This window comes from Loxodonta africana, chromosome 11 (genome assembly GCF_030014295.1).
Source record: "Loxodonta africana isolate mLoxAfr1 chromosome 11, mLoxAfr1.hap2, whole genome shotgun sequence".
NCBI classification, from domain to species: domain Eukaryota; kingdom Metazoa; phylum Chordata; class Mammalia; order Proboscidea; family Elephantidae; genus Loxodonta; species Loxodonta africana.
Window position 1 is genome coordinate 38,039,950 of NC_087352.1, and position 26,695 is coordinate 38,066,644.

General features: G+C 36.7%; 1 protein-coding gene across 8 annotated transcripts in view; it reads left to right on the forward strand.

Annotated features, from left to right (window-relative positions):
* RTTN (rotatin) overlaps positions 1 to 26,695 on the forward strand; it is a 211,898-nt gene that overhangs the window by 112,653 nt on the left and 72,550 nt on the right. For 7 of the 8 annotated variants that reach the window (XM_064294406.1, XM_064294408.1, XM_064294409.1 and 4 more), the window contains 5 exons: positions 2,329 to 2,457; positions 2,949 to 3,059; positions 4,197 to 4,355; positions 5,641 to 5,712; positions 19,810 to 19,999. In XM_064294406.1, the coding sequence (XP_064150476.1) occupies positions 2,329 to 2,457; positions 2,949 to 3,059; positions 4,197 to 4,355; positions 5,641 to 5,712; positions 19,810 to 19,999 (661 nt within the window). The remainder of the gene's footprint in view (positions 1 to 2,328; positions 2,458 to 2,948; positions 3,060 to 4,196; positions 4,356 to 5,640; positions 5,713 to 19,809; positions 20,000 to 26,695) is intronic. The other variant, XM_064294407.1, reaches the window with a different exon arrangement.

Below are 26,695 nucleotides of genomic sequence, written 5' to 3' on the forward strand. Positions count from 1 at the left end.
GCTGTCAAAAAAATTAGCATAGCGTGGTTATGAAAATACCTCGTAGGAGGAGGGCACACCTGGCAAAGAAAGCGTGTGTTATTTACTTAAAAATATGGTGCAGTAATCGGCCATGCAACCTTACCCCTAATCAGCACAATATTTCCATCACCCCTCTTTCTCCCTCTCCTACCCCTGGTAACCACTCATAAACTGTGTTCTCTATACATTTGTCTTTTCTTATCTCTATATAAGTGAGGTCATACAATATTTGTCCATTTGGAATTGACTTATTTCACTCAGCATAATGCCTTTCAGCTCTATCCATATTGTAGCATGTATCAAGACTTCATTTTTCCTGTTGGCTAAGTAGTAGTCCATTGTATGTATGTACACCATTTTGTTTTATCCATTCATCTGTTGATGGGCATTTAGGTTGTTTCCATAATTTGGCTGTTGTAAATAGTGCTTCAGTGAACATTGGTGTGCAATCTGTGTTTGAGTCTCTGCTTTCAAGTCTATATAACTAGGAGTGGAATTGCTGGGTCATATGGTAGTTCTATTTTTAGCTTTTTGAAGAACCGATACACTGTTTTCTGCAATGGCTGCACTGTTTTACATCCCACCAGCAATGGGTAAAGGGCTCCAGTTTCTCCATGTTCCCACCAACATTTGTTGGTTTCTGTTTTTTTTTTTTTTTTTATATAATTTTTTATTTTAGCTATCCTTTTTTTTAATGGGAGTGAAATGGTATCCCATCGTGGGTTTGATTTTCATCTCTAATGGCTAATGATGCTGAGCATCTTTTCATGTGTTTGGTGGCTATTTGAACATCCTCTTTGGTGAAATGTCTGTTCAAGTCCTTTGCCCATTTTATGATTGGATTATTTGCCTTTTTGTAAGTTGTTGAAGTTATATATATTTGGTTATTAGGTTCTTGTTGGTTATATGGTGTCTGAAGATAATTCTCTCAGTTGGTAGCTTGTCTTTTCACTTTTTTGGTGAAGTCTTTTGATGAACAAAAGCTTTTAATTTTTATGACGCCCCATTTGTTTATTTTGTCTTTTGCTGTTTGTGCTTTTCTTATTAGGTAATGCATTGTTAAAAGCTAGGCCTGACAGCATTGCCCCTGCATTTTCTTCTAAGAACTTAATGATTTTAATTTGCATATTTAGGCCATTAATCCATCTTGAATTTGTTTTTGTGTATAGTGTGAGGCACGGATCCTGTTCCATTTTTCTGCTTGTAGAAATCCAATTTTACCAGCACCATTTATTGAAGATACTCTTCTTTGCCCATTGCATCGACTTGATAGCCTTGTCAAAAGTCAATTGACCATAGAGGTGTGGGTTTATTCCTGGCCTCTCAATTCTGTTTCATTGGTCTGTGTGTCTATTGTCATACCAGCACCAATGTGTTTTGATTACTCAAGCTATATTAGTATGTTTTAAAATCAGGAAGAGTGAGTCCTCCTATTTTATTCTTTTCTTTCAGCATTGAGCCCTCTTGTCAGTCCAGTAGAGTTTTATCACACGTTTCAAAGGGTTTTCTAAATCAGGTGTGCAGACTTTTCCTTAACCTGCTGTTGCCATCTTCTTGTGTCCATTCTGATTCGTGCCCTTTTGTTGTTTTTATTGATGGAAATTGTTTCAAATCCTTTAGTTATGTGGGAGTGAAAAAGTTAAGAATCAGTGATTTAAATAATTAACATATACTTAAATATGCAGTAGAAATATGTAATTGCTCAGAAGTGGAGAAAATGTCCATTTTTTTCTTTTTTTTCTGTACCATAATTTTAGAAAATCTGGTATAAGCCTTGTTAATACGCATTTTATGGTTCTAGCAATTGCTGTGTATACTTTCAACAAGTTATTTATTGACTTTTTAGCTTTAGAGCTTAAAGGGTACTATAACATTTGAAAAATGTTTTAAGCATATTCCAAATCACCAAAATGTTCTAGGAGGGCAGCACACATCTTTGTACAAATTCCAAAGGGAAACTTTTTTCGAACTAAGAATATTTTTTCTTGATGCAGCTAGGATTTAATTCAGTAGAAAGTTGTATACTGACCTTTATGTACCACTCAGGGTAAAACCAAAAAATAAACTCACTGCTGTTGAATTGGCTCTGACTCACAGCCCCCCTACAGGGCTGGGTAGAACTGCCCCTAGGATTTCCAAGGCTGTAAATCTTTAAGAAAGCAGACTGCCACATCTTTGTCCGTTGGAGTGGCTGATGGGTTCAGACCTCCTACCTTTTGGTTAATAGCTGAGCGCTTTAACCACTGTACCATCAGGGCTCCTACTCAGAGTAAAGCCCTCATGAAATTCTTCATGTTTGCTTTTCAGGTTATTACTTCTTTCTATGTGGAGCGTGGAGGGAATGCCATGTCCTTTATGGGGAAAGGTGTCACCAAGAGCACAGTGCTTTGCCTACTTCACTTATCGCATGAGATGATGACCGAAGCCTGGAGCTCGGTGAGAGCATTAACAGCTGTCTATCTTCTGAACAGTTTCTTGAGAACCAGTGTGCTTTGTCTAAGAGATTTCAAGCTTAAAAGCTTGTTACATGAAGATGTCTCTTTTGATTTTCCTTTTTAGGAAACAAAAATGATTTTCAACTAAGGTATTTGTTAGAAGTTATATATTATGACTGAATTTTAGTTTGAATTTCATTAGTACTTCATTTTATTCAAAATTTATTTTGACTGAAGCCTTCACTGGAAAACTACATTTTGTCTAAATCATTGGAAAAAAGCTGTTGTGAAGAAAGAATGGTATTTTTAACTTTTTTTAGGAGAAGCTGAGGTTTTTGTTTGCCATGTTTGGAGTAAATAATAGATTAAACGAAGTCATAAATATATTCTTACTTTGTTTTGATCTTTAAAAATTGAATTATTTTAAAATCATTCTATTTGGTTCTTAGAAACTTGCCTAAAGTATTTCTGTTCCCCTTTTTCTTGTTGTAGGACTGGATGTCACTTTGGTTTTTGCCTTTGGGTAGCCCCAATGAAGAGCATGTTTCTTCTCAACAAGGACTGGCTTGGCTGATCCCGTTATGGGTTGATCGGGACCCAGAGGTTAGTGTGAAGGAGAATCCAGTCAATTCTTTGTAGATTTAAAAAGCATGCAATTTTCCAAACTGAGATTTTTTAAAAAATTAAAAAAATTTTTTTTTATTGTGCTTTAAGTGAAAGTTTACAAGTCAGTCTCTCATACAAAAATTTGTATACACCTTGCTGTATACTCCTAATGAGGCAGTATACTCCTTCTCTCCAACCTGTATTCCCCATGTCCATTCAGCCAGCTTCTGTCCCCCTCTGCCTTCTTATCTCCCCTCCAGACAGGAGCTGTCTACTTAGTCTCATGTGTCTCCTTGAGCCAAGAAGCTCACTTCTCACCAGTATCATTTTCTATCTTGTAGTCTAGTCCAATCCCTGTCTGAAGAGTTGGCTTTGGGAATGGTTACAGTCTTGGGCTAACAGAAGGTCTGGGGACCATGACCTCCGGGGTCCTTCTAGTCTCAGTCAAACCATTAAGTCTGGTCTTTTTACAAGAATTTGAGGTCTTCATCCCACTGCTCTCCTGCTCCATGAGTGATCCTGTGTTGTGTTCTCTGTCAGGGCAATCATCCGTTGTAGCTGGGCACCCTCTAGTTCTTCTGGTCTCAGGCTAATGTAGTCTCTGGTTTATGTGGCCCTTTCTGTCTCTTGGGCTCATAATTACATTGTGTTTTTGGTGTTCTTCATTCTCCTTTGCCAAAATGAGATCATTTTAATGGTGTTATTTTTAGTCAAATTCGTTAGAGTACAGATTGAAAATATAAAAAAGAAAAGTGTATAAATCCATCACTTTCAGAAAGAACAGTGGAAAATTATTGGAGAAGTAAAAAATATGTGAGCTCCCTGTACTCCTGGAAAAAGATTCATAAATTATCATTTCGAACTTTTTATTTATAGCTGGATTTGAATTTTTGTGACATTTCCTTTTATTTAGCCTTCCGCCCACCCATGGGTATATCGTTGCTTTCTTGAACCATGGAACAGGATTTTTATTCATTCATAAACTTATAGAACACCATCTTGTACAGGTGTCTTTTATAAACCAATGCCATAATTGCAGAAGTATGATATTTTATATACCAGAAAAATGATGAAGAATTCATGTTAGGAAATAGGATTCTGCGACATGACAACTTTTCTGTTTAACTTGAACAGGTCAGATTCACCTCTCTGGGGTTAGGATCAGCATTAACCACCCTTGAAGCTGGCTGTGTAGCCCTGGCAAACAGCTGTCAGAACATTTCTGGTGGGCTCTGGGGAACTGTGGTGAATATTCTTCTGGACCAGTCGGAATGTAGTATGGTGCGCCGGGAGGTATGTCTGTCTGCTTACCCCATGCCCGCCCCCACCCCCATGCTTTTCTGTAGAAATCTGTTGAGATAATGTTTGTTATCTCTCTTGCCTGCCAGACACGCACAGAAGTTCACAAAGAAAATAACTGCAGTCTTTATGGGTCTCTATTTTTTTTTTTTTTTTAATGTTTATAAAGTTAAGATCCAAACCCAAACCAAACCCGGTGCCTTCGAGTTGATCCCAACTCATAGTGACTGTAAAAATACTCTTTGTAGTGTTTATCATGTAACATATGAGAGAAAAAAAATCCCATTGCCACTGAGTCAATTCCAACACATAGCAACCCTATAGGACAGAGTAGAACTGCCCCATAGAGTTTCTAAGGAGTGGCTGGTGGGTTCGAACTGCCAGTCTATTGATTTATTAGCAGCCAAAATCTTAACCACTGTGCTACCAGGGCTCCATAATGAGAGGAAAAGTAAACATGTTTTCATTCTTTTTAAATACTCTATGCATTTCCTTTCGTTGCTACTTTCGTTAAAATGAGATTAAATCATGTAAATAATTTTAAAAACAATAATCAAGTAGGACTTAGAGGTTTATAAAGAAAATAGCAGCTCCTGGGCCCAGCGCTAGTTAGACCCTAGTTTGAAACCCCAAAGCTTTAGTTTTCTTGCTGTTTGCTTCCTTGTTTTTATGTAGTAATGCCTAAACTTACGGCTTACTCTTGATTTATCAACTCAAGCAGTATCTACTGACTTCAAGTTAAGATAATGGAATATTTAACTCAGAAACCACTGTTGTTCCTGTCATTCTCCCATTATGGTTATATCCTAAGCTTGCATTAAATTGATAGTGTTCATATTAGTATGATTATTTACTTTGATATCATCAGGGCCTAGTAGTTAATTTGGACATTTATAATTTGTTTTTCTAGTTAGCAAGTTTTTATTGAGATGAGTTTGTATGTAAGGGAGAGGGGAGAGCAAGAAGACTGTGTGTATGTATGTCTGTGTGTGTGAGGGCATAATAGAAACTTGAAAGTATATTTGTTAAATGATAACAGAACAGTTTATATTCTACAAATCATTTTTTGAAGAAAAATCCTGAAATAGGAAAAAATATATTTTTTACAAAATAATTTCGTCTGCTGTTAGGTCATCACCATTTTACAGTTTGACTGTTTTCATAATGACTTCTACCATGCACAGTTGACCAGGGATATGTCTTTTGTTACTAAGTTATGATACATTGGTTATTTCAGAGATGACAACAAGATGGCAGTATTGACATTTTTTTTTTTTAGGCTGCATTTATTCTTCAGAATCTCCTTGTAATTCCAATGCCTACAGAAATTATAAAGGATTATACATGGCAGGTGGGTGATTTTAAACAATTATCAACCTAGTAGATATTTTAGGTTAATTGATGATAAAGTTTCAGCATATATGTATTTTATCACTGCTGAAACTTTGTGTAAGACAACAGTGATTTCTTAGAGTGGTGAACTTTCTTATGCTTGATAAGATTTAAAAATTCTTCTCCATAGTGTTAAACATCACTTTAAATAGAAATAACATTATGGTGCTTATTATTTATTAGACACTTGTTTAGGAGCATAACGTTTATTAACTTGTGTAATTGTTGAAGTTGTGAGTTATTATTATCCTCATTTTATGATGAAGAAACTTTAGCACAGAGGATTTAAATAGTTTGCCCTAAATCACACAGCTGGTGAGTGGTCCACCTTTGTTTTGAGTCCATTTGGTCTCACTCAGAGCCTGGGTCTTACTCACTTCAATTTATTGCCTTTTTAATTGTAATAAACATATTTGTTTATAGTTAAGTATGCTTTGATGCTAACATCTTTTTTCCTTTTCTGGGTTAATGCACACTTAGGATCATAGTTGATTTTTCTTTGGTTTCTGTTGTATTAATTTTTTGTTTCATGCTCTGAATATCAGGTTAGTAAATATTTACCTAAGATCTTTATAGCCTTGTGCTTTTTAGATAATTTGGAGGATATTAAAGTGCTATCAGCAGGGAAATAAGATATCCTCCTTCTCTACCCTTTTACCTATCTGTATGTCCTTCTCCTGTAAGTGTTTGCTTATCATCATGTTACACGTCATCCCCTAGGAGCTGTACAAATCAGAAGTCTGTTTTTAAGTCTAAGTTAGAATATATCCTTGGGGGAGTTACCAAGTCAGGCTGAGCTGCACTGGGGTCAGCTGTGAGGGTAGGAATCCAGGTGGTTGAATTGTCAAGGCTCAGGTCATGTGTAACTTTTGGAAGCATCATGTCTCCATGTCTTACAAACCCTGTTTAACTTAGCCAGTTATTATAAATCCCAGGCCACTTTTGTGCTGGTTCCTAGCAATTTGTTCAACATTGCCTCCTGGTACTGGTTCCTTATTCACATCCTGTGATCTAATAAAATAATAAAAGTCAAAACTGTAAGGAATATGCCAAAAAAACCAAACCCATTGCCGTCAAGACTCCTAGCCCCATAGAGTTTCCAAGGCTGTAATCTTTACAGAAGCAGACTGTCATATCTGTCTCTGGTGGAGCGGCTGGTGGGTTCAAACCGCTGACCTTTTGATTAGCAGCCAAGCACTTAACCAGTGTGCCACCATGGTTTCTTGGAAGGAATATGCAGGATTAATATTGACAGTGTAGTAGTTTTGGTGTGCAATATCCAATAACTAGATTTTTAAAAACGTGTTGTTTTCGGTTCAAATACAAAGAATCTCTACTCCCATTGTTAAACAAGTGACATTTGTGTACTTATACAGCTTGTTGATGTCCTTCCAATGAATTTTTTATTATTGAAATAAACATAATAGAAAGGCAAGAATAACAAGATTTCTGGGTTATATTAAAGCTCATGGGACATGATACTATAAAACCATGTGTAGAAGTTCACATTCTTCTCTTACAAATTAAGTAATAAGCAGTTCTCACTTGTTCCTGGGGACATTTTTACTGCAGCTTGTTTGTTTAGCTATCCTGCACCTCTTTATAATGGAATTTGTTTTCTACTAAAAAGTTGCAGACAGTGGCTTAAATGAACTTTTGGTGTCTTTTGCCCTGCCTAAGTTGGCCCAAATAAAACCTGCTTGAAAGCTGTTCCATTCCCAAACAGTACTTGATGATGAAACTTTTGTGAGTTCAAAACAAAATTAGAAAAATAATGACAGTCTTACATGTTTTTGGTAAAGTCAGATTTTCTTTCTTTTTGAAATCTGTTTTCAGTTATTATTTATATTAATTTAAATGTCCTCAGCAGTATAAACAGATGGTGACCCAGTATTTGTTCCCTGATTTTAAAAAGGGTTAATGGTACTTTACATCCCAAAGTGGAAACACTGTAAAAAGACAGAAAGGTAGTCTTCAAATACAGATGATGGAGTTTTATAATCTCAGAGAAGTCATGGCCTGACAGAGTTGGCAAGTTTATTATAGTCAGAAAGAAGGGGCTACATATCTAGTATTCTAAAATTAGTTATTTTCTGTATATATTTTCAACTAACTTATGAGTAATAGCCTTTTTCCTTACCTAGAAAAATGTTTCATTTACTTTTCTCAGTATACATTTCACAATATTTTTGAGGTTGTAGCAGGAAGTAGCACCAGTTCCTAGGAGCTTTGTTAATACCTTATTTTGTTGGAGGTAGATGTTTGATTAATTATGTCTCCGTTCCTTTCCCCATCCATACACCCAGTATACATTCCTATTTTATGTTACTGTCTGGAATTATTATACTTCTGAATAGTAATAATTTTCATATGTAAGTTATGAAATATATAACTGGGTTTTTAAATTTATAGAAGAGTTGCAGAAACAGTACAGTTTTTATATACCCTCCACCCCAATTCCTCAAATGTTATCATATTCCCACATTTGCTTTAGCTGTGTCTGGAGTTTTTTTTTTCCTGTACTGTTGAGAGGTGCAGCCACAGTGTTTCTTTCCCCCTAAATACTTAAGTGTGAATTTCTCACACACACACACACACACACACTCTCTCTCTGTCCCTCCCTCCCTTCCTCCCTCCCTCTCTCTCTCTCCCTCCCTCTCTCTCTCTCTCTCCCTCTCTCTCTCCCTCTCTCTCCCTCTCTCTCTCTCCCTCTCTCTCTCCCTCTCTCTCTCTCTCCAAGATCTAGGATCCAGTGCAGGAATATACTTTGCATTTATTTTTAATGGGTGCTGCCATTTACTTTTTGAAATATCCTTCAATTTAGTTTTTTCTGATGTTTCCTTAGAACTAGATTCAGGTTATGCATTTTTGGCAGAATAACCATGAAGGTGATGATGTTTTCTTCTCAGTGTATCATATCAGGTGACCCATGATATCTCTTTGTCCCATACTGGTGATATTAATTTTGAGTATCTGGTTAAGGTTACTTGGCTAATGTAGAGTTGGTCCAAATCCTTCACTGTAGAGTTGCAGTTTTTCCTTTTACAGGGAGGTACTTGGAGACTGTATATATATCTGTTTTTCATCAGACCTTCTCTTACTGGTTTGAACCGCCATTCATGATCCTTGCCTGAAACGGTTATTACGTACTGGTTGCCAAAGGACAGTTTTCCTATCCCATCATTCCTTGTGCATATATTAGATACTACAGTAAGGAAAATCTTTCCTTTTTTCCGTTTTCATTAATTTATTTAGACTAATATGGACTTAGGATTTTTTTTGTTTGTTTACTTAATTAGTTATAATCTGTTGCTATCTTTATTTTGATGTTCAAATTTTCTCTGATTTCGCTGAGGAGAGCCCCTTCATGATGACCCTTGTGTCCTTTTAACGTGTTTCATTAATCTTTAAGCACTTCTTTGTTCTGACTCAGCAAGATGCTCCTGATGTTCTCAGCCCCAGCCCTGAAATCACATGTTTTTCCAAAGGGCCCTGATTCCTTTTTGTGAAGACTGGTGGTTAGAAACCAAGATGTGGGTTCTAGGTATGCTTGCTGTTCCTGGGTTGAGATTGCTTCTCTGCCCTCTCAGTGGATGGAGCTATTAAATGTTGGTGTATGTCTTTGTGTGTATTTTAGATAGATAGTTGACTCTTTTTAGTTATAATACACATCATTTTCATATTTGATGTGATTATTACATGTTTTCATCTTTTAATGTATTCGTCATGAATCGTTTTGAGTATTGACTTCACCAGACGGTAAATACTTAGTGTCAGAGAAGCAATGCCATTTTAACTGTATTCATAATTTACATAATTGTTAAGAATTTGTAATGTAATTAGGGTCCATTTTCCTGATTACATTGTAGCATTTGTTATTTGTTATAAATCAAAATTCTTTTTTCTTCTTGAAAAATTTAATTCCCTGTTGTTCTTCTTGTAATGTAATTTTCATTTTACTTCTAGTTACTTTTCAGTCACAGCTAATGGGTATATGAGCAGTATGAAAGTAGGACTAAAACATTTTTTTTTAGTTAATGTTCTACTTTACTGCATCCTTGAGAACTGTTTTCGAATTAATTAGAGCTTTCTGGGATATAATTAATTTGTTTTCCTTGAAAATTTATTTTTAAAATGGCACCTAGTGATTTGAAGAGTTTTCTTTGTTTGCATACTGTCCTTCTCAGTTCTCCCTGGCATTTCTGCAGATGATCTGACAGCTCCAGCATGACCCGAGGGCAGGACGGATAAAGATACAGACATCTTCAGACAGAGCTTAGACTGGGCTGATTTCCCTACTGTGCCAGAAGACAACCTCATTAACTACTGATGGCATGGAGCAGAGCCTAGTGTGTGCATGCAAGACTCCATTGCTCTGGCTCTTGTGCCATTAGTCGCCTGTGGAAAGCTTGAGTTTGACCGTCTTCTGTGCATATGCTGGGCTTTGCTCTATTGCCACAAGTGAAGCTCTGTTGATATTATGTTGTTGCTACTGGGAAGCTTGGCATGGAGATTCAGGCTTTATGCTTAGTTAAAATAAATAAATAAATAATGGTTATGTAATATGTACATATTCCAGATCATTTGGGTTTTTTTTTCAAGAAGTTAAAAATACTTTGAATAAATTAATTTTTTAGAGGAAATTATTTTTTTCTAGTAATAAACACAGGTGGTTAAAAAAGCTAATATAGCTTACAATGAAATTTATTACCCCTCTTCGTCAACAGGAACAGTTTTATCTCTTTTTGATTTTAATTCTTTAAGTAGTTGTCTTCCTATCTCTGACAAACATGTTAGTAACACTGTGCTTGTTTATGTACTGCGTTGATCCATAAGGACTTAGCTCATTTATACACTGTCCTAATGGTGTTGTTCTGTCACCATTTGTAGTTTCTCCACTGGTCACCCCTGCTGTTTCTGGTCCCATTTCCCTTGGATCATCTCTTGCATCTCCCTTCCACTCTTTAGAAGATGAGTAAGATGTGGTTATGATGTTCCTATCCTTTTCCTTCTCCATTTTTACTGCCAGTGTTTGCCAGTTTTACCTTAACTTTTGCTTTGCAAGAATTGATTACATTTACATTCTCATTGGCATTACATTATAGCATATTTGGATTGTTTTTTTTCTTTCACAGAAGGATTGTTCCTCTTTCTTAGTATCCTGTCTTTCTTCTTGAATCTCTGATAATTCCAGTTGGAGAGCTTTTCATTTGTATGTTTTAGTAGTTCTCTTCAGTACTCAAATTATTTCTGTTTATTTTTGGGTCATTTTTAATCAACTCCTGTTGATATTCAGATATATATCTGTTTTAGTTAGCTAGTGGTGCAGTAACACAAATACTACAGTGGGTGGCTATAAAGAACAGAAATTTATTTTCTCACAGTTCTGGAATATGAAAGTCCAAGTAGCGTCTCAACTATATTGATTCCTTCCTTGTTGGCATCCCTGGGCGTTCCTTGGTGTCCTTTGGCTTGTAAATGATCCTTACGTGACATCTGTTTTCCCGTGTGTGTGTGTGTGTGTGTGTGTTTAGGGAGGGAGAGGTGTCTGTGTCTATATTGCTCTTTTTATAACTCAGGAATACTTAGGTTTAGGATTCACCTTACACTCGTATGACTCATTAACAACAAAAGAAAAATCCTATTTCCAAACAGGTCACATCCACATTTACAAGGGCTACGGATTCAGCACGTACTTCGGGGAAGTGGGTACACGATTGAATAATCATAACAGTATCCTTTAGTGTTTTTCCGATACTCAGATGAACAAAAGCAAGTACACACTCCAACACATGCACACACCTACGTAAATAAAAGTTAGTACACATACACGTTTACATATGTAGAGGTGTTTGAACTATTGCTTTACAAAACTGGGATAATTTCATATGCATCTCTGCACCTTGATCTTTTTCCCCCCAATAATACTGAGTGAAAGTCTGTCAAAATCTACTGGTATAACTGATATATTTTAAAAAATAACTGTGTAGTATTCCACTTATTCAGTTACTCCTGTTTTGATGGATTGATGGGTGTTCCTAATTTTCAGCCTCTATAATCCATTAGGGACACCCAGGTGGTGTAGTAGTTATGAGCTACAGCTGCTAATCAAAATGTCGGCAGTTCAGATCCACCAGGAGCTCCTTGGAAACCCTATGGGGCAATTCTGCCCTGTCTTCTAGGGTCACTATGAGTTGGAATTGACTCAACGGCAGTGGGTTTGGTTTGGTTTAGTTTTATAATCAATTAGGAGCCCTGATGGTGCAGTGGTTAAAGTGTCTGGCTGCTAAGTGAAACGTTGACAGTTCGAACCAGCTGGCTGCTCCACAGGAGAAGGATGTGGCAGTCTGCTTCCATAAAGATTTACAGCCTCGCAAACCCTATGGGGCAGTTCTACTCTGTCCTATAGGGTTGCTTTGAGTTGGAATCAACTTGACGATGGTGAGTTTGGTTTGGTTTTGGTTGTAATTGGTTAAACATCTGTGTATCTCTCCTTTTGTAATTAAGTTTTTATTTCTTTAAACTAGATTTCTAGGAATAGGGTATAAATATCCCTCATTTTAATAGGTCCTCTCGGTTTGCTTTCCACAAGACTATACAACTCACATATCTATTAGCAGTTCAGTTGTAATATCTTTTTTTATTAATGTTGTCTTGACTTATCAAAATAAAGCTTAATAAAATTTAAGATATATAGATATTACTAGAATCACACCATAGGTCCTCAAGTTCTAAATCCTGAGTGAACCTTTTCTTGAGTTTGGATCTATTCTAGTTGTCTTGTGAAGCCACTGGAGGGTTTAAAGGCACAGAAGTGACTTGATCTGAGTTAGTGTTTAAGAAGATCCCTTTGGCTGCTTTGCAGTGGGAATTATAGTGGAATGAGTAGAGGCAGGGGGATCTGATAGGAGTCTAGGGCGGAGTCCAGGCAGGGAGGGATTGTGGCTTAGGTAAGAGTCCTGGCACAAGATGGACAGAAGTGGGTAGATAAGGAATGTATATTTTGGAGGTCAAGCCAATAAGACTTGTTGATGGATTGGATTTCGGCAGTGAGGAAAAGTGAGAAATGAGGAATAACCTCTGTGATTCTGGCTTGAACATGATTATAGATCGTGGTATCATTTCCTGGCCTGGGGAAGCCAAGGGAGAAACAGATGTGTGAGCAAAACCGAGAGTTCAAACTTCAATGGAACTGCAGTCTTTAGTGGATATACCGTGATTGGTTATATGAACTTGGGGGTGAGAGCTGGAGAGATAAATGAATGAGTCAACAGCTTGTAATAATAACAATGCGCTAGTTATACCCCAGATATTGTTCTAACGAGTCCATGTATGTGAACCGCTTAATCCTCTTAACAACCCTATAAGGTAGGTACTGCTATTGTCCCCATTTTGTATATGAGGAAACAAGGACAGGTTAAATGACTTGCCCACGAACAACCTGATATCAACGGTTGGAGCTGAGAGTCACTCTGAGGCCGTCTGCTCCCATTGCCCCCACTCTTAGTTGCTGAGTGTGCTGATGGCATTTCGAGTCGTGTGACTGGATAAATCATTTAGGGAGCGAGAAGAGCTCACGCCTAGGACTGAGCCTTGGGATACTTTAGTATGGAGGCATGCGGCAGAGAAGGAGGAGGACGTGGTCACAGAATGGGAGGCTGTGGAGGTAAAAGGCATGGAGAAGATTGAGCAGAAGCTGTCGGTGAGGTAAAAGAAAAACCATCATGCATTCCAGAAGAAGTGCTTAACTCCGCAGAGGAGAGAGTGGTTGGCGGTGGGAATTCTTTTGAGAGGTGCAGTGAGATCAAGATGGGTAAAGTGACCACACAGAGGTTAATGATGGGCTTCTTCTGAGTAGTTGTACTGGAAAGGAACAGAAGGGCTCCAAAGAGTTTACTGACAGTGAGGAAGCAGCGCTGGAGAGGATGGACCGTGCAGTGTTTCCGGCTCTGAATGGCAGCAGAGCAGTGTGACAGCTGGAGAGTGACATAAGGGAGGGCTTTTCCCCGTTAAGTGAGGGATTATAAGACATGTTGGTTTGCTTATGGGACTGTGCTAATAGGGACCTTTCCCAGTTTACATAATTTCCTTTCATTTAGGGAATTAAAAACAAAAACAAAAAAATCCTAGGCCCCTTTTCAGTTAGAGGCGGACCCTGCTTCCAGTATAACAGAGTGTATTAGCTCTACATTGATGCAGGTAGGCTACCAGCTGCCATTTGATGGTAGGAGATGAGGGAGATTCCATCTGATAGCAACACTGAGGGAAAGGATGGGATGTTAAAGGTGGGAAGAAAGAAGAGATATGTAGTAGATCTTTCTGATAATTGGAAAGTGGATTTGTTTCTAAAATGCAGTAGTATTTTCAGATTATATTGGGTGACCTCTGAGATTTAAAGAGACAGTAGTCAGAATGATTGTGTGGTCTGACAGAAAAGTTCAGCTACCCTGATGAAGCATAGAGTAAGGAGAGTGTGGGAGTTTAACAAGGGATGGGTTTATTTATTTTATGTGCTTATACCAGAGAGAAAAAGCAGAGTTAGGTCAACACATCAAAAATGGGGAGCTTTCAAAAACATTTTTCCTTTTGTCTTTTTAAAATTTGTTTATTAGTAAACTCTTAAATGAAACAGGACCTATCATCACAATTCTTGATGTAGCCCTTTTAAAGTTAACAACACAGGAAAACAGCCCAGATAGAACTTGCTAATGTACTCATCATTGAAATATAACTAATTCAGCATTATATCAGTTGGAAATTATGGTAATTCTTGCAGGCACCTAGCTGAAATTTATCTCTTAGGAAATTATTTATTGATTGCTGAAATTAATAGTATAATACAATTATACTTGGTGAAAGGGTAAGAGAGGGGACTGCTGTTATAGGCTTATTGGAATTTTATCTTTGTGTAGAGGGTTCTTAAGCATGTACTGGGATCATTTTGACAGCTGAGCTTGAATTACTGAATCGAATTAAAGCTATCAAAACTATTTCTTTAAAAAAAAAGTTGCTAGTAAATTATTTTACCTTATTTAAAGAACATTAAAATCTTGATACTTTAGAGCAAAAACCAGTTTTTAAAGAGTGCAGAAGGGCCATGTAATACTTAACCTTGTAGCCAACTTAAAAATACATATGCGGTTACTGTTAAAAGTGTTTGAAAGATTTATGTGTTGTTTATGACATTTTGACCTGTGGTAGAGAAGAAAAGAAGCAAGGTAGAGAGGGAGTGTTTTTTGTTTTTTTTTTTTCAATTGTGCTTTAAGTGAAACTTTACAAATCAAATCAGTCTCTCAGAAAAATTTATGTACACCTTGCTATATTCTCCTAACTGCTTTCCCCCTAATGAGACAGTACATGTAGAGAGGGAGTTTTGGCCCCTCCCCCCCAAAAAAGGACATTTGGTGACGCTTTTATCTATTATTTCTGTGCTAATTTAATATATATAATTCTTGTAGGAAAGGAAATCATGACAGAATTGTTAAATTTCAAAACAATTTTTTTGTATGGGCTGAAAAAGTGTTGAGTAAACTTTAATTTTGTCAAATACAAGATTACTGATAAAAAAAATAAAAATATTTAAACTTTGCATAAAATAAAAAATTGGCTGCTGTTGATCATACATGCCCCAGAAAAGGGATGTATTTCCTGGTGTAGTCTGCAAAGTGAGCCATTTTATCAGGTTAGCAGAATACTGGGCTTCCTCAAGATAGTATTAATATAGAAAATATTGCCCTATATTTATATAAAATTATAGTGTGTCCACTGATAGAATATCGTGCAGTTTGGATTTGGTGTACATCAAAAAAAGATGTGGTGAAACCGAGACCAAACAAAGGCAGCTAAAGTGTTCCGAGGGCTTGTAATGAAAGGAGCAGGCCAGTAGAGCTAGTCTTTGGGAATGTGCCAGGACGGAGTAAGTATATCACTTACGACTTTTCTGTATAGATAGGCTGAGAAGAGTCATGATCACAGTTTAACATTATGGACTGAATATGAACTTGTTCATCACATTTGAATGCCTTGACCTTTACCGATACGGGGAAGACTGGGGAATGAACAGGTAGGCATGCAAGCTGGAACCTAGGGGAAGAGATGTAGACTGAAAACATACGTGTGAAGTCATTTACGTATACAGGAAGTCCCTGACTTTTGGTATATCTGAGTTACGATGAACCGTACTTAAGACTTTTTTTCTGTACTTCTTATCGTTGGTAATATACACTACATATAGTGTTGCAGTGCGTAATTTGCTGATGTTATCCTTCTCAGATTTCACTGACAGACGTTCAGTGTTATAATTTACTGCTCAAAATAATGCCGTATTGCAAGCAATAATGGAAAACTGAAAGGAAAAAAAAGATGTATTTTATTTATGTCAGAACCTTCTTATGATAGACTCATTGGAATGGAACCTCATCGTAAGTCGAGGACTACCTGTAGGTGGTCTTTAAAGCCATGTTACTAGACTATGAGGGAGGGCCAGCTACGTCAAATCTTGCAGAGGAAAGAGGTAAATGGAGACCAGCAACGTTTCTGTTAGTTGGCAACATGGAGGTTGCTGAAGAGCAGTTTTAGTAGGATGGAGAGGGCAGGCAGAGGCAAGATGGGAGTGAGGAGAATAACTTGCCTGTGAGGGAACGAGGACTGCCAGTATTCCCAGCCTGCTCAGTGAGCTTTGTTTTGAAGTAGACCATGCTTTTCCATGTTCTATATGTTGTGTCAACTATTCCTTGAGGTTTTTTGTTTCTTTTCAGAAAATTATTCTGTGGTGAAGTGTTTGAAGTATTCATGGAGGGCTTAGTGTGGAGATATTGTAGAATAATAAACTGTCCAAATCACAATCAAGTGTTTTGTATGTATGGTATCATCAGTTTGTGTTTAGCTGTTGCGCCATCACGTCATCTCCAACTCACGGCAACCTTGTGTATAACAGAACAAAATGTCGCCTGATCCTGTGTCGTCTTCATGGTTGTTTATTGGTATGTTTGAATCCACTGTTGTGACTATTGTGTCAGTCCATCTCATTAAAGGTTTCCCTCGTTTTTACTATTAGTTACTTAGGATTCCAAAATTAGATTGTCTTTCCCTTTTGTATTTCTGAGGTCTTACTGTTTTTTCTGCCTGAATGTTTTTTTATTATAAATTATTTTTGTTAGATAGTTACTATGGTTGACATTCTGGGTATACATACTCACTTAAGTATGTATAGTCATACATACTGAAGAAGATACTGAGTGCAAAGAAAAGCCAGCCTCAGCTTTTAAAAACATGGATTATTTATAAAATAATCAAGCCATATAAAGAATAATTTTACCTGTATTTACAATCAACTTGAATTATTTTCTAATACATTTTTTTAACTTTTACGAATAGGTTTTGAATTAGTGAAACTATTCTCTTGTTCATATCAGAATTAGTTTAGCTTCTTAAATCTTTATAGGCTGAATAACTTAATATAACTTACAGGCAGAGAAAAAAAATCTTATTCTAAAACTTTATTAAGTAGATATAATTATAAAGTTATGTCTCATTATCTTTTGGTATCTTTATTTTCTAATTTTTTATATTCGTAAGAGAAAAAAATTTCAAATGCATAAAAAAATTATTAATTGAAGGGTAAATGTGATTGGGTTAATTAGATTCATCACTGATAATTATACATATTTTTAGAATAATTACTGGAGTTCTATCATACTTATGTCTCTAGTTTTCTCTTATTTTGAAAATACTTAAAATTGAAGAAAAAGATAAATTTTAAAAGATAGTGTGTTTGTAACACATTTTCTTCCAGCAGATGGTGTAACCGTCTGCTGCAGCAAGCCATTATAAAGAATCTACAGATCAAGAGCTCTTGAAGAGCTGTAAATGCCTTTTGTTTTTTCTGTTTATAAGATTTATGCCATTTATATTCCTTCACCTATTTTTAAAATGATGTTTTATAGTTTTTGTGGTGAAAGTTTACACATCAAATTAGGTTCCCATTTGACAGTTTCTGTACAGATTGTTCAGTGACATTAGTTACATTTTTCACAGTGTGGCTACATTCTTTTTAATTGCATTCTTAATCTGTTTCCAGTGCTCTAGTTTCCCCTCCCATTTTTCTTCTTACCTTTGCTTTAGAGTAGTTGTTGGCCTTTGGTCTTATGTAGATGATTTTTTAATGAAGCATCTTACTCACAAGTAATATCCTTTATTTTGTGTGCCAGTCTCTTATTTCTTGAAAAGGTAACCTGAAGGGATAATTTTGTTCAAAGTTAAACAATATTTCAGGGCCATAGTGTCAGGAAGTTCTCTAGTCTCAACTGGTCCAGTAAGTCTGGACATTTTAATAATGTGAGTTATGATTCATGTTTTTCCCCTAATCTTTCAGGGGCCATCTATTGTGGCCCTGATCGGAGCTGTCGGTAGTGGTAGCCAGGCACCATCTAGTTCTTCTGGTCTCAGGGTAGATGAGGCCAAGGCTCATGTCTTACCTATTTGTGTGAAACCTTTGTGAGTTTAGCACTGTGGCAGTAACTCAAATGGGAAGCAATTATATAGACATAATTTCACAAAAATATTTTGAAAATTTTATATAATCTGTACAATAAAATATTTTAAATTTGTTCTGGGCATCATTATGAAATATATTTAGGAAAGTAGTTTTGTACTACTTTGGTGATTTTTTAAATTGATTTGTTGAGTTGTGTTACGTAGTTGGAGTTAAGATAGTAACCTTAGCTGAACCATTCATAATTCTCATCTTGGTTGTTAATTCCTTCCCTGAATTATCATAATGAGGCCTTTACTTTGTGGTGTTTAAGCAACTACTGTGAATCTCTTTGTATATTTTACATGTTCTGTACATCTAAGAATGATATATGTGGCATAAAACAATGTTAGAATTGGCTCTGTGGTTTTGGAGAAATTGCTTCACCCTAGAGAATTAAATAAGGTAAGGTAATGCATCAAAGGACCACAATGCATGAGACATATGCCATGGTTAGTAAATGAGAACCATATGATCTGTTCCCTGGTGTCCCCCCTACCCCCGTTAACCCGCTTCTTCCAGACCTCTAAATTTAAAATAACAATGACATTCATGTGGTGGCTGTTTACTAAATAGTCTCATTTCCAAAGAAAATTGCTTTATGAAGCACAAGGTCACAGTGTTGGATAGATTTATTAGAACACAGCAGCAAAAACAAAAAAACTATATATAAAATGTTTAATATTGAATTAAGAGGTTTAATTATGATAATACCTTCAAAAATAAGTGTCAATGGCAATACCCTTGTTAATGTAATTTTACTTCTAATTTCTGAATTACTTTATAGTCCTGAATATGAAGTTTTAATTTCCATATTCATTTGGTATAGGGAGGGTTGAGAGTAGGGACACAAAACTTAGATTTAAAGGTAAACTTGAGTATTTTTTTGAACATACCGTTCTTGCTGGCAGTTATTCCTTTTCTTGTTGGCATTATTTCCTATCTTTTAGTTTCCTTTGATGTGTTATATGTGTGTGAACATTTTGTTTCCTTTGGCAGTTTTAATCCAATGGGAAGTAAAGTGGCAATCAGATTTCAACATGGATATTGATGAGCCTTTTTATTTTATCTGGCATACTGCTAGGTACAGAAAATAATTTTGAATGTAATTACTTGGATCACAGTATTTCAAATTATTTTAGTACTTACCGGTTTACTCTTCTGTGTGGTTTGAAAAATACTGTTTTTATTGTACTTGTGAATCAAGAACTTGGTTAAAGCTGTACCATTTCATAGAAACATTTTACACTAAATGGTTCCTCAAGAGAGAGAATAGATCAGCCTTCTACCTTCAGGGGGTTTTTAGGTAGCAAAGACCAAGACTATTAAAAAATAGTTTGCCATAGGTCAGGCTGCTTGTAACTGTAGAAGGACAGAGGCAGAGTGAAAGGGGTATGGTCGTATTTAGGACTCATTGTTTCCATGGTTTTCTTCGGTGGGAATGTGGAGAGACGTCAATCTTTAATGAGAAGTTATGTCATGAATAGAGTGTCCATCTCTATTTCTCTCCCTCTTTTCCTACAGGGCCCCTGTGTCCACGATGAGGACTCTGGCATGTCACTTGTAGGAAAACCTGCCCTCCAGGCCCTTTTATACCATTGCCATTTTTATGAACATTTGAATCAGATGCTACAGCATTGTTTTCTAGGACGGTATACATTTGATTTGAATTGCTCTGCCTTTGATGGAACTTCAGAAGGCAGTGATTTAAATGGTAAGCACAATGAATTTGTGTTTTTACAAAATATAAACTTTTTTTTTATAATTTTTATTGTGCTTTAAGTGAAAGTTTACAAATCCAGTCAGTCTCTCACACAAAAACCCGTATACACCTTGCTACATACTCCCAATTACTCTCCCCTTAGTGAGACAGCCTGCTCTCTCCCTCCACTCTCTCTTTTTGTGTCCATTTCTCCAGCTTCTAACCCCCTCCACCCTCTCATCTCCCCTCCAGGCAGGAGATGCCAGCATAGTCTCAAGTGTCCACCTGATCCAAGAACCTCACTCCTCAAGAGCATCCCTCTCCAACCCATTGTCCAGTCTAATCCATGTCTGAAGAGTTGGCTTCGGGAATGGTTACTGTCCTGGGCCAACAGAAGGTCTGGGGGCCATGACTCTCGGGGTCCTTCCAGTCTCAGTCAGACCATTAAGACTGGTCTTATGAGAATTTGGGGTCTGCATCCCACTGCTCTCCTGCTCCCTCAGGGGTTCTCTGTTGTGTTCCCTGTCAGGGCAGTCATCGGTTGTAGCCAGGCACCATCTAGTTCTTCTGGTCTCAGAATGATGTAGTCTCTGGTTCATGTGGCCCTGTCTGTCGTTTGGGCTTGTAATCACTTTGTGTCCTTGGTGTTCTTCATTCTCCTTTGCTCCAGGTGGGTTGAGACCCATTGATGCATCTTAGATGGCTGCTCGCTAGTGTTTAAGACCCCAGATGCCACTCTTCAAAGTGGGATGCAGAATGTTTTCTTAATAGATTTTATTATGCCAATTGACTTAGCTGTCCCCTGAAACCATGGTCCCCAGACCCCTGCCCCTGCTAGGCCAGCCTTTGAAGCATTCAGTTTATTCAGGAAACTTCTTTGCTTTTGGTTTAGTCCAGTTGTGCTGACCTCCCCTGTATTGTGTGCTGTCTTTCCCTTCACCTGAAGTAGTTCTTATCTACTATCTAATTAATGAGTGCCCCTCTCCCACCCCCCTCCCTCCCCCCTCTTGTAACCATGAAAGAATGTTTTCTTCTCAGTTTAAACTATTTCTCAAGTTCTTACAATAGTGGTCTTCTACAATATTTGTCCTTTTGCAACTGACTAATTTCACTCAGCATAATGCCTTCCAGGTTCCTCCATGTTATGAAATGTTTCACAGATTCCTCACTGTTCTTTATCAATGTGTAGTATTCCATTGTGTGAATATACCATAATTTATTTATCCACTCATCTGTTGATGGGCACCTTGGTTGCTTCCATCTTTTTGCTATTGTAAACAGTGCTGCAGTAAACGTGGGTGTGCACATACCTGTTCATGTAAAGGCTCTTATTTCTCTAGGATATATTCCAAGGAGTGGGATTGCTGGATCTTATGGTAGTTCTATTTCTAGCTTTTGAAGGAAGCGCCATATCGATTTCCAAAGTGGTTGTACCATTTTACATTCCCACCAGCAGTGTAGAAGTTGTCCAATCTCTCCACAGCCTCTCCAACATTTATTTTTTTGTGTTTTTTGGATTAATGCCAGCCTTATTGGAGTGAAATGAAATCTCATTGTAGTTTTGATCTGCATTTCTCTAATGGCTAATGATCGTGAACATTTCCTCATATATCTGTTAGCTACCTGAATGTCTTCTTTAGTGAAGTGTCTATTCATATCTTTTGCCCATTTTTTAATTGGGTTATTTGTCTTTTTGTAGTTGAGTTTTTGCAGTATCATGTAGATTTTAGAGATGAGGCGCTGATCAGAAATGTCATAGCTAAAAACTTTTTCCCAGTCTGTAGGTAATCTTTTTACTCTTTTGGTGAAGTCCTTGGATGAGCATAGGTGTTTGATTTTTAGGAGCTCCCAGTTATCTAGTTTTTCTTCTACGTCCTTTATAATGTTTTGTATACTGTTTATGCCATGTATTAGGGCTCCTAGCATTGTCCCTATGTTTTTTTTTCCCATGATCCTTATCATTTTAGATTTTATATTTAGGTCTTCGATCCATTTTGAGCTCGTTTTTGTGCATGGAGTGAGGTATGGGTCTTATTTCATTTTTTTGGAGATGGATATCCAGTTATGCCAGCACCATTTGTTAAAAAGACTGTGTTTTCCCCATTTAACTGTTTTGGGCCCTTTGTCAAATATCAACTGCTCATACGTGAATCGATTTATGTCTGGATTCTCAATTCTGTTCCATTGGTCTATGTATCTGTTGTTGTACAGGTACCAGGCTGTTTTGACTACTGTGGCAATATAATAGGTTCTAATATCAGGTGAAGTAAGGCCTCCCACTTTGTTCTTCTTTTTCAGTAATGCTTTACTTATCCGGGGGCCTCTTTCCCTTCCATGTGAAGTTGGTGATTTGTTTCTCCATCTCATTAAAGAGTGTTGTTGGGATTTGGATCAGAATTGGATTAAATGTATAGATCACTTTTGGTAGAACAGACATTTTTATAATGTTAAGTCTTCGTATCCACGAGCAAGGTATGCTTTTCCACTTACGTAAGTCTCTTGGTTTCTTGCAGAAGTGTTTTGTAGTTTTCTTTGTGTAAACCTTTTACATCTCTGGTAAGATTTATTCCTAAGTATTTTATCTTCTCGGGGGTACTGTAAATGGCGTTGATTTGGTGATTTCCCCTTTGATGTTCTTTTTGTTAGTGTAGAGGAATCCACCTGATTTTGTATGTTTGTCTTGTATCCTGATACTCTGCTGAACTCTTCTATTAGTTTCAGTAGTCGTCTTGAGGATTCCTTAGAGTTTTCTGTGTATAAGATCATGTCATCTGCAAAAAATATAAACTTTTTTAGTGGTTAACTTTATTGTTACAAAACACTTGGGAAATCATGAAAAGTATGCAGAAAAAACATCTCTAGTCCTACTAACCAGTGATTACTCTTCTTATGTTAGGATGTATTTTCTTCCAGTCTTCTTTCTCTGTAGTTTTGTCCCCAGGTTAGGAACTTCCAGCAACTTGTACTTGCCCTTTAATGTTTTGAACATTTGCCCTCACTTTGAAAGAATTGAACCAACCCCTACTGGCAACAAACTCTTCATCACAGTCACCTTCAGTTGCCGCACGTGCAGCTTTTAACTCATTGAAAAGTCTTCGAGCCTTTTCTTGTGCTGAAGTAACGCTAAATAAGAACCGTTTGCACCTGTTCCGACTTACTGAAAAATTCGACTTAAAGACACAGGAATGTATCCCATTCCTAACCCAGAGACTGTATTTTATGTAATTGTATTCATATCTTATGTACATTTCTGTGTTCCTTTCTTTCATTAAACATTGCCTAAGCATTTCTCTGTTATAAATTCTTTATGGGAAACATTTTTGACATATATTTATGTTTCATAAGTTATTTTATTCCCTGCAGGAAAGTTTCACACAGGCTTTTTTTTTGGTTTGTTTTCATTCTCTATTAATGACTTAAACTTTTTTGGAAGGTTCATTCCTAAGCAAGCCACAATTTTTGTTTTTTTTTCCCCCCATCTCATGACGGAGATAATCTTCTAATTTGTTTTTGCTACTGTAGAGAAAAGCTGTTTAGTTTTGATATGTTACTCACTTACCAGAATATCTTGTTGAAATTTTATTTCTGTTTGTAGATTCTCTTGGATTTGCTAATTATAAGATGTTGTTAGTTGCCTTTGAGTTGATTACAACTCATTGCAATCCCATGTGTGCAGAGTACAACTGCTCCACAGGGTTTTCAAGGCTGTGACCTTTCGGAAGCTGATTGCCAGGCCTGTCTTCCAAAGTGCCTCTGGATGGGTTCAAACTGCCAACATTTCAGCTAGTAGTTGAGCGCTTAACTTTGCATCACCCAGGGATTCCTATAAGATCTTAACATGTATAAATAACAATTATGTCTCATAATAATAAATAATATTTTAATAATAATAAGTAGCTTGTATTTCTAAAGTAATTATTTAAAAGTAATTTAAAAAATTTTAACTTTAATTCATACTTATAGAAAAGGTGCAAAAATAGTACAAAGATTCTTAGATATCCTTTACCCATATTTTCCAAATGTTAAGATTTTGCTATATTTGTACCTCCCCGTGTGTATATGTATATAGAAATAAAATTTATTCATTTACTTATTTGTATGTATGTATATATGTGTGTCTTTTTTCTGGACTTCTTAAGAGTAAGTAGCAGACTTGAAGTCCCTTTGCCTGCAAATTCTTAAGTGTGAGTTTGCTAAAAACAAAGAATTCTCTTATATAACCACAGCATAACTATTAAAATCAGGTGATGAACTCTGAATCAATATTGCATTCCATAGACCTCATTGAGATTTTGTCCCAGTTGTCAGAATCGACTGGACAGCAGTGGGCTTGGTTTTGGTTTAAAATGTCCTCTATAAAAAAGGAAATCAGGTATCATGTATTACATTCAGCTGTCATGTCTTCCTAGTCTCTTTAATCTAGACAGTTTCTCAGTCCTTCTCTGTATTTCATGGCGTTGGCATTGTTGAATAGAATAGGCCAGTTACTTTGTAGAATGCCTCTCAATGTATGTACGATGGTTCCTCATGGTTAGGTTCAGACTATGAACTTTTGGCAGGAACTCCACAGAAATGGTGCCACGTTTTTCTCTGTGCATCGTATCAGGAGGTACATGCTGTTGACTAGTCCCATTCCTACAGTGTTATCTCGATTATTTGATTAAAGTGATTTCTATTAGCTGTAAAGTTACTACATTCCTTTCGTAATTTCAGAGTATGTTGTGTAGATATACTTAGACTCTTCAAGTGTTCATCCATTAGTTTTAGCACCTGTTGATGATTCTTGCCTCAATCAGTTATTATGTTGGTTGGCAGATGGTGATTTTCCTAATTTTTCATTTCTTCTACATTTATTAGTTAGCTTTCTACTGTAAAACAGAGCTTTCCTTTCTATGTCCTTCCTTCCCTTATTTATATTGGTGTGGGCTCATGGACTCCTATTAAGTTATAATTCCTTTGTATTTCTATTTCTAGTTTTGCTCTGTTGGCTAGATCTACTGCACAGTGTTGAAGTCTAGAGAGTAGTAACAGGCATCTTTGTCTTCCTCCTGACTTTAAAAAGCTCTGATGTTCTTATGTTTACCATTAAGTAAGGTATTTACAGTATTTAAAAAAAAAAAAAAAAACCATTGCCATCGAGTCAATTTTGACTGATAGCAACTCCATAGGACAGGGAAGAGCTGCCCCCATAGGGTTTCAGAGGCTGTCATCTTTATGGAAGCTGACTCCAATATCTTTCTCCAGCAGAACTCTTAATCATTCTGCCACCAGGGTGCCACTGCCTTCTTAGGGGCAGGTTTTTGTCAGCCAGTTCAATTTCTTCTGTGTTAATGGGTGTCATGGATTAAATTAGGCCCCTGCAAAAATGTCTGTATCAACTTGGTTAGCACAAGTTTATTTGTCCTCTATTTTGTGATTTTAATTTTATGCTAAGAAAATTAGGATGGGATGGTAACATCACCCTTACTCAGGTCACCTCCCTGATCCAACGTGAAGGGAGTTTCCCTGGGGTGTGGCCTGCACCACCTTTTATCTCTCAAGAGATAAAAGGAAAGGGAAGTAAGTAGAGAGTTGGGGACCTCATACCACCAAGAAAGCAGCATCTGCAACAGAGGGTGTCCTTTGGACCCAGTGTGCCTGCAGTTGAGAAGCTCCTTGACCAGGGGGAGATTGAGGACAAGACCTTCCTCCAGAGCTGACAGAGAAAGAGAGAGTCTTTCCCTGGAGCCGATGCCCTGAATTTGGACTTTTAGCCTACTTTACTGTGAGGAAATAAACTTCTCTTTATTAAAGTCATCTACTTGTAGTATTTCTGTTGTAGCAGTGCGAGATAACTAAGACATTGGGCTACCTTGGTTTTTCATATTTTGTGTCAATTTTTGAAATATATATGTAAAATAACTGTTTTATCTGGCTGTTCAAATGTAGCCATGCCTTCATTTATGATAGTTTATGGTCTTTTTCTTTTTTTAGAAAAATCATACATGTTAAAGGATTGTCTCTTTTAATAGTATTAAAAAAAAAAAAAGTCTTGGTTTTACTGTTTTGTGTGTTTGTTTTCATCATTTTCTGGTAATATATTTTATTCCTTCTAATTCCATCATTTCCCCTAGCATTTTAAGTTGAGAGCTATGTTCATTTATTGGAAATCATTATTTTCCCATAATTTGTATTTAAGCTATATTTTTTTTGAGAATATGCTTCCTGCATCTTATGAGTTTTGTTCCATAGTGTTTTCAGGGCTGTTTAGTTTGAAATAGTTTGTAATTTCCTGTTTTTTTTTTTTTTGCCTAAGACTTATTTTAAAATGTGTTGTTTAATTTCCAGATGATAAGCCCATTTACTTTGAAGAAAAGCGACTTTTTTTTATACTAACCCTAATACAGTTAATTGACTGCTATCTATATATTTTATAAAGTTTTGTAATTCACTTTTCTGTTCATTTTATGGAGGAATTAAGAGAAAAATGACATTTGGTGAAGTTTTGAACATTCTAAATAAATGTCCCTGTTAGGACAGTGACCCATTTGAGTGCTTGAATTTCTTGATCAGTCTTAGTCACAGTGTGGCCCCTGAACCCGCAATATTGGTATCTTCTGAGAGCTTGTTAGAAATGCAAAATTCATGCCTCTCACCCAGTTTAAGGAACTGGAATCTCTGGTGATAGAGGCCAAGAAACTGCTTTAAAAATAAGCTCTTTAAGATTCT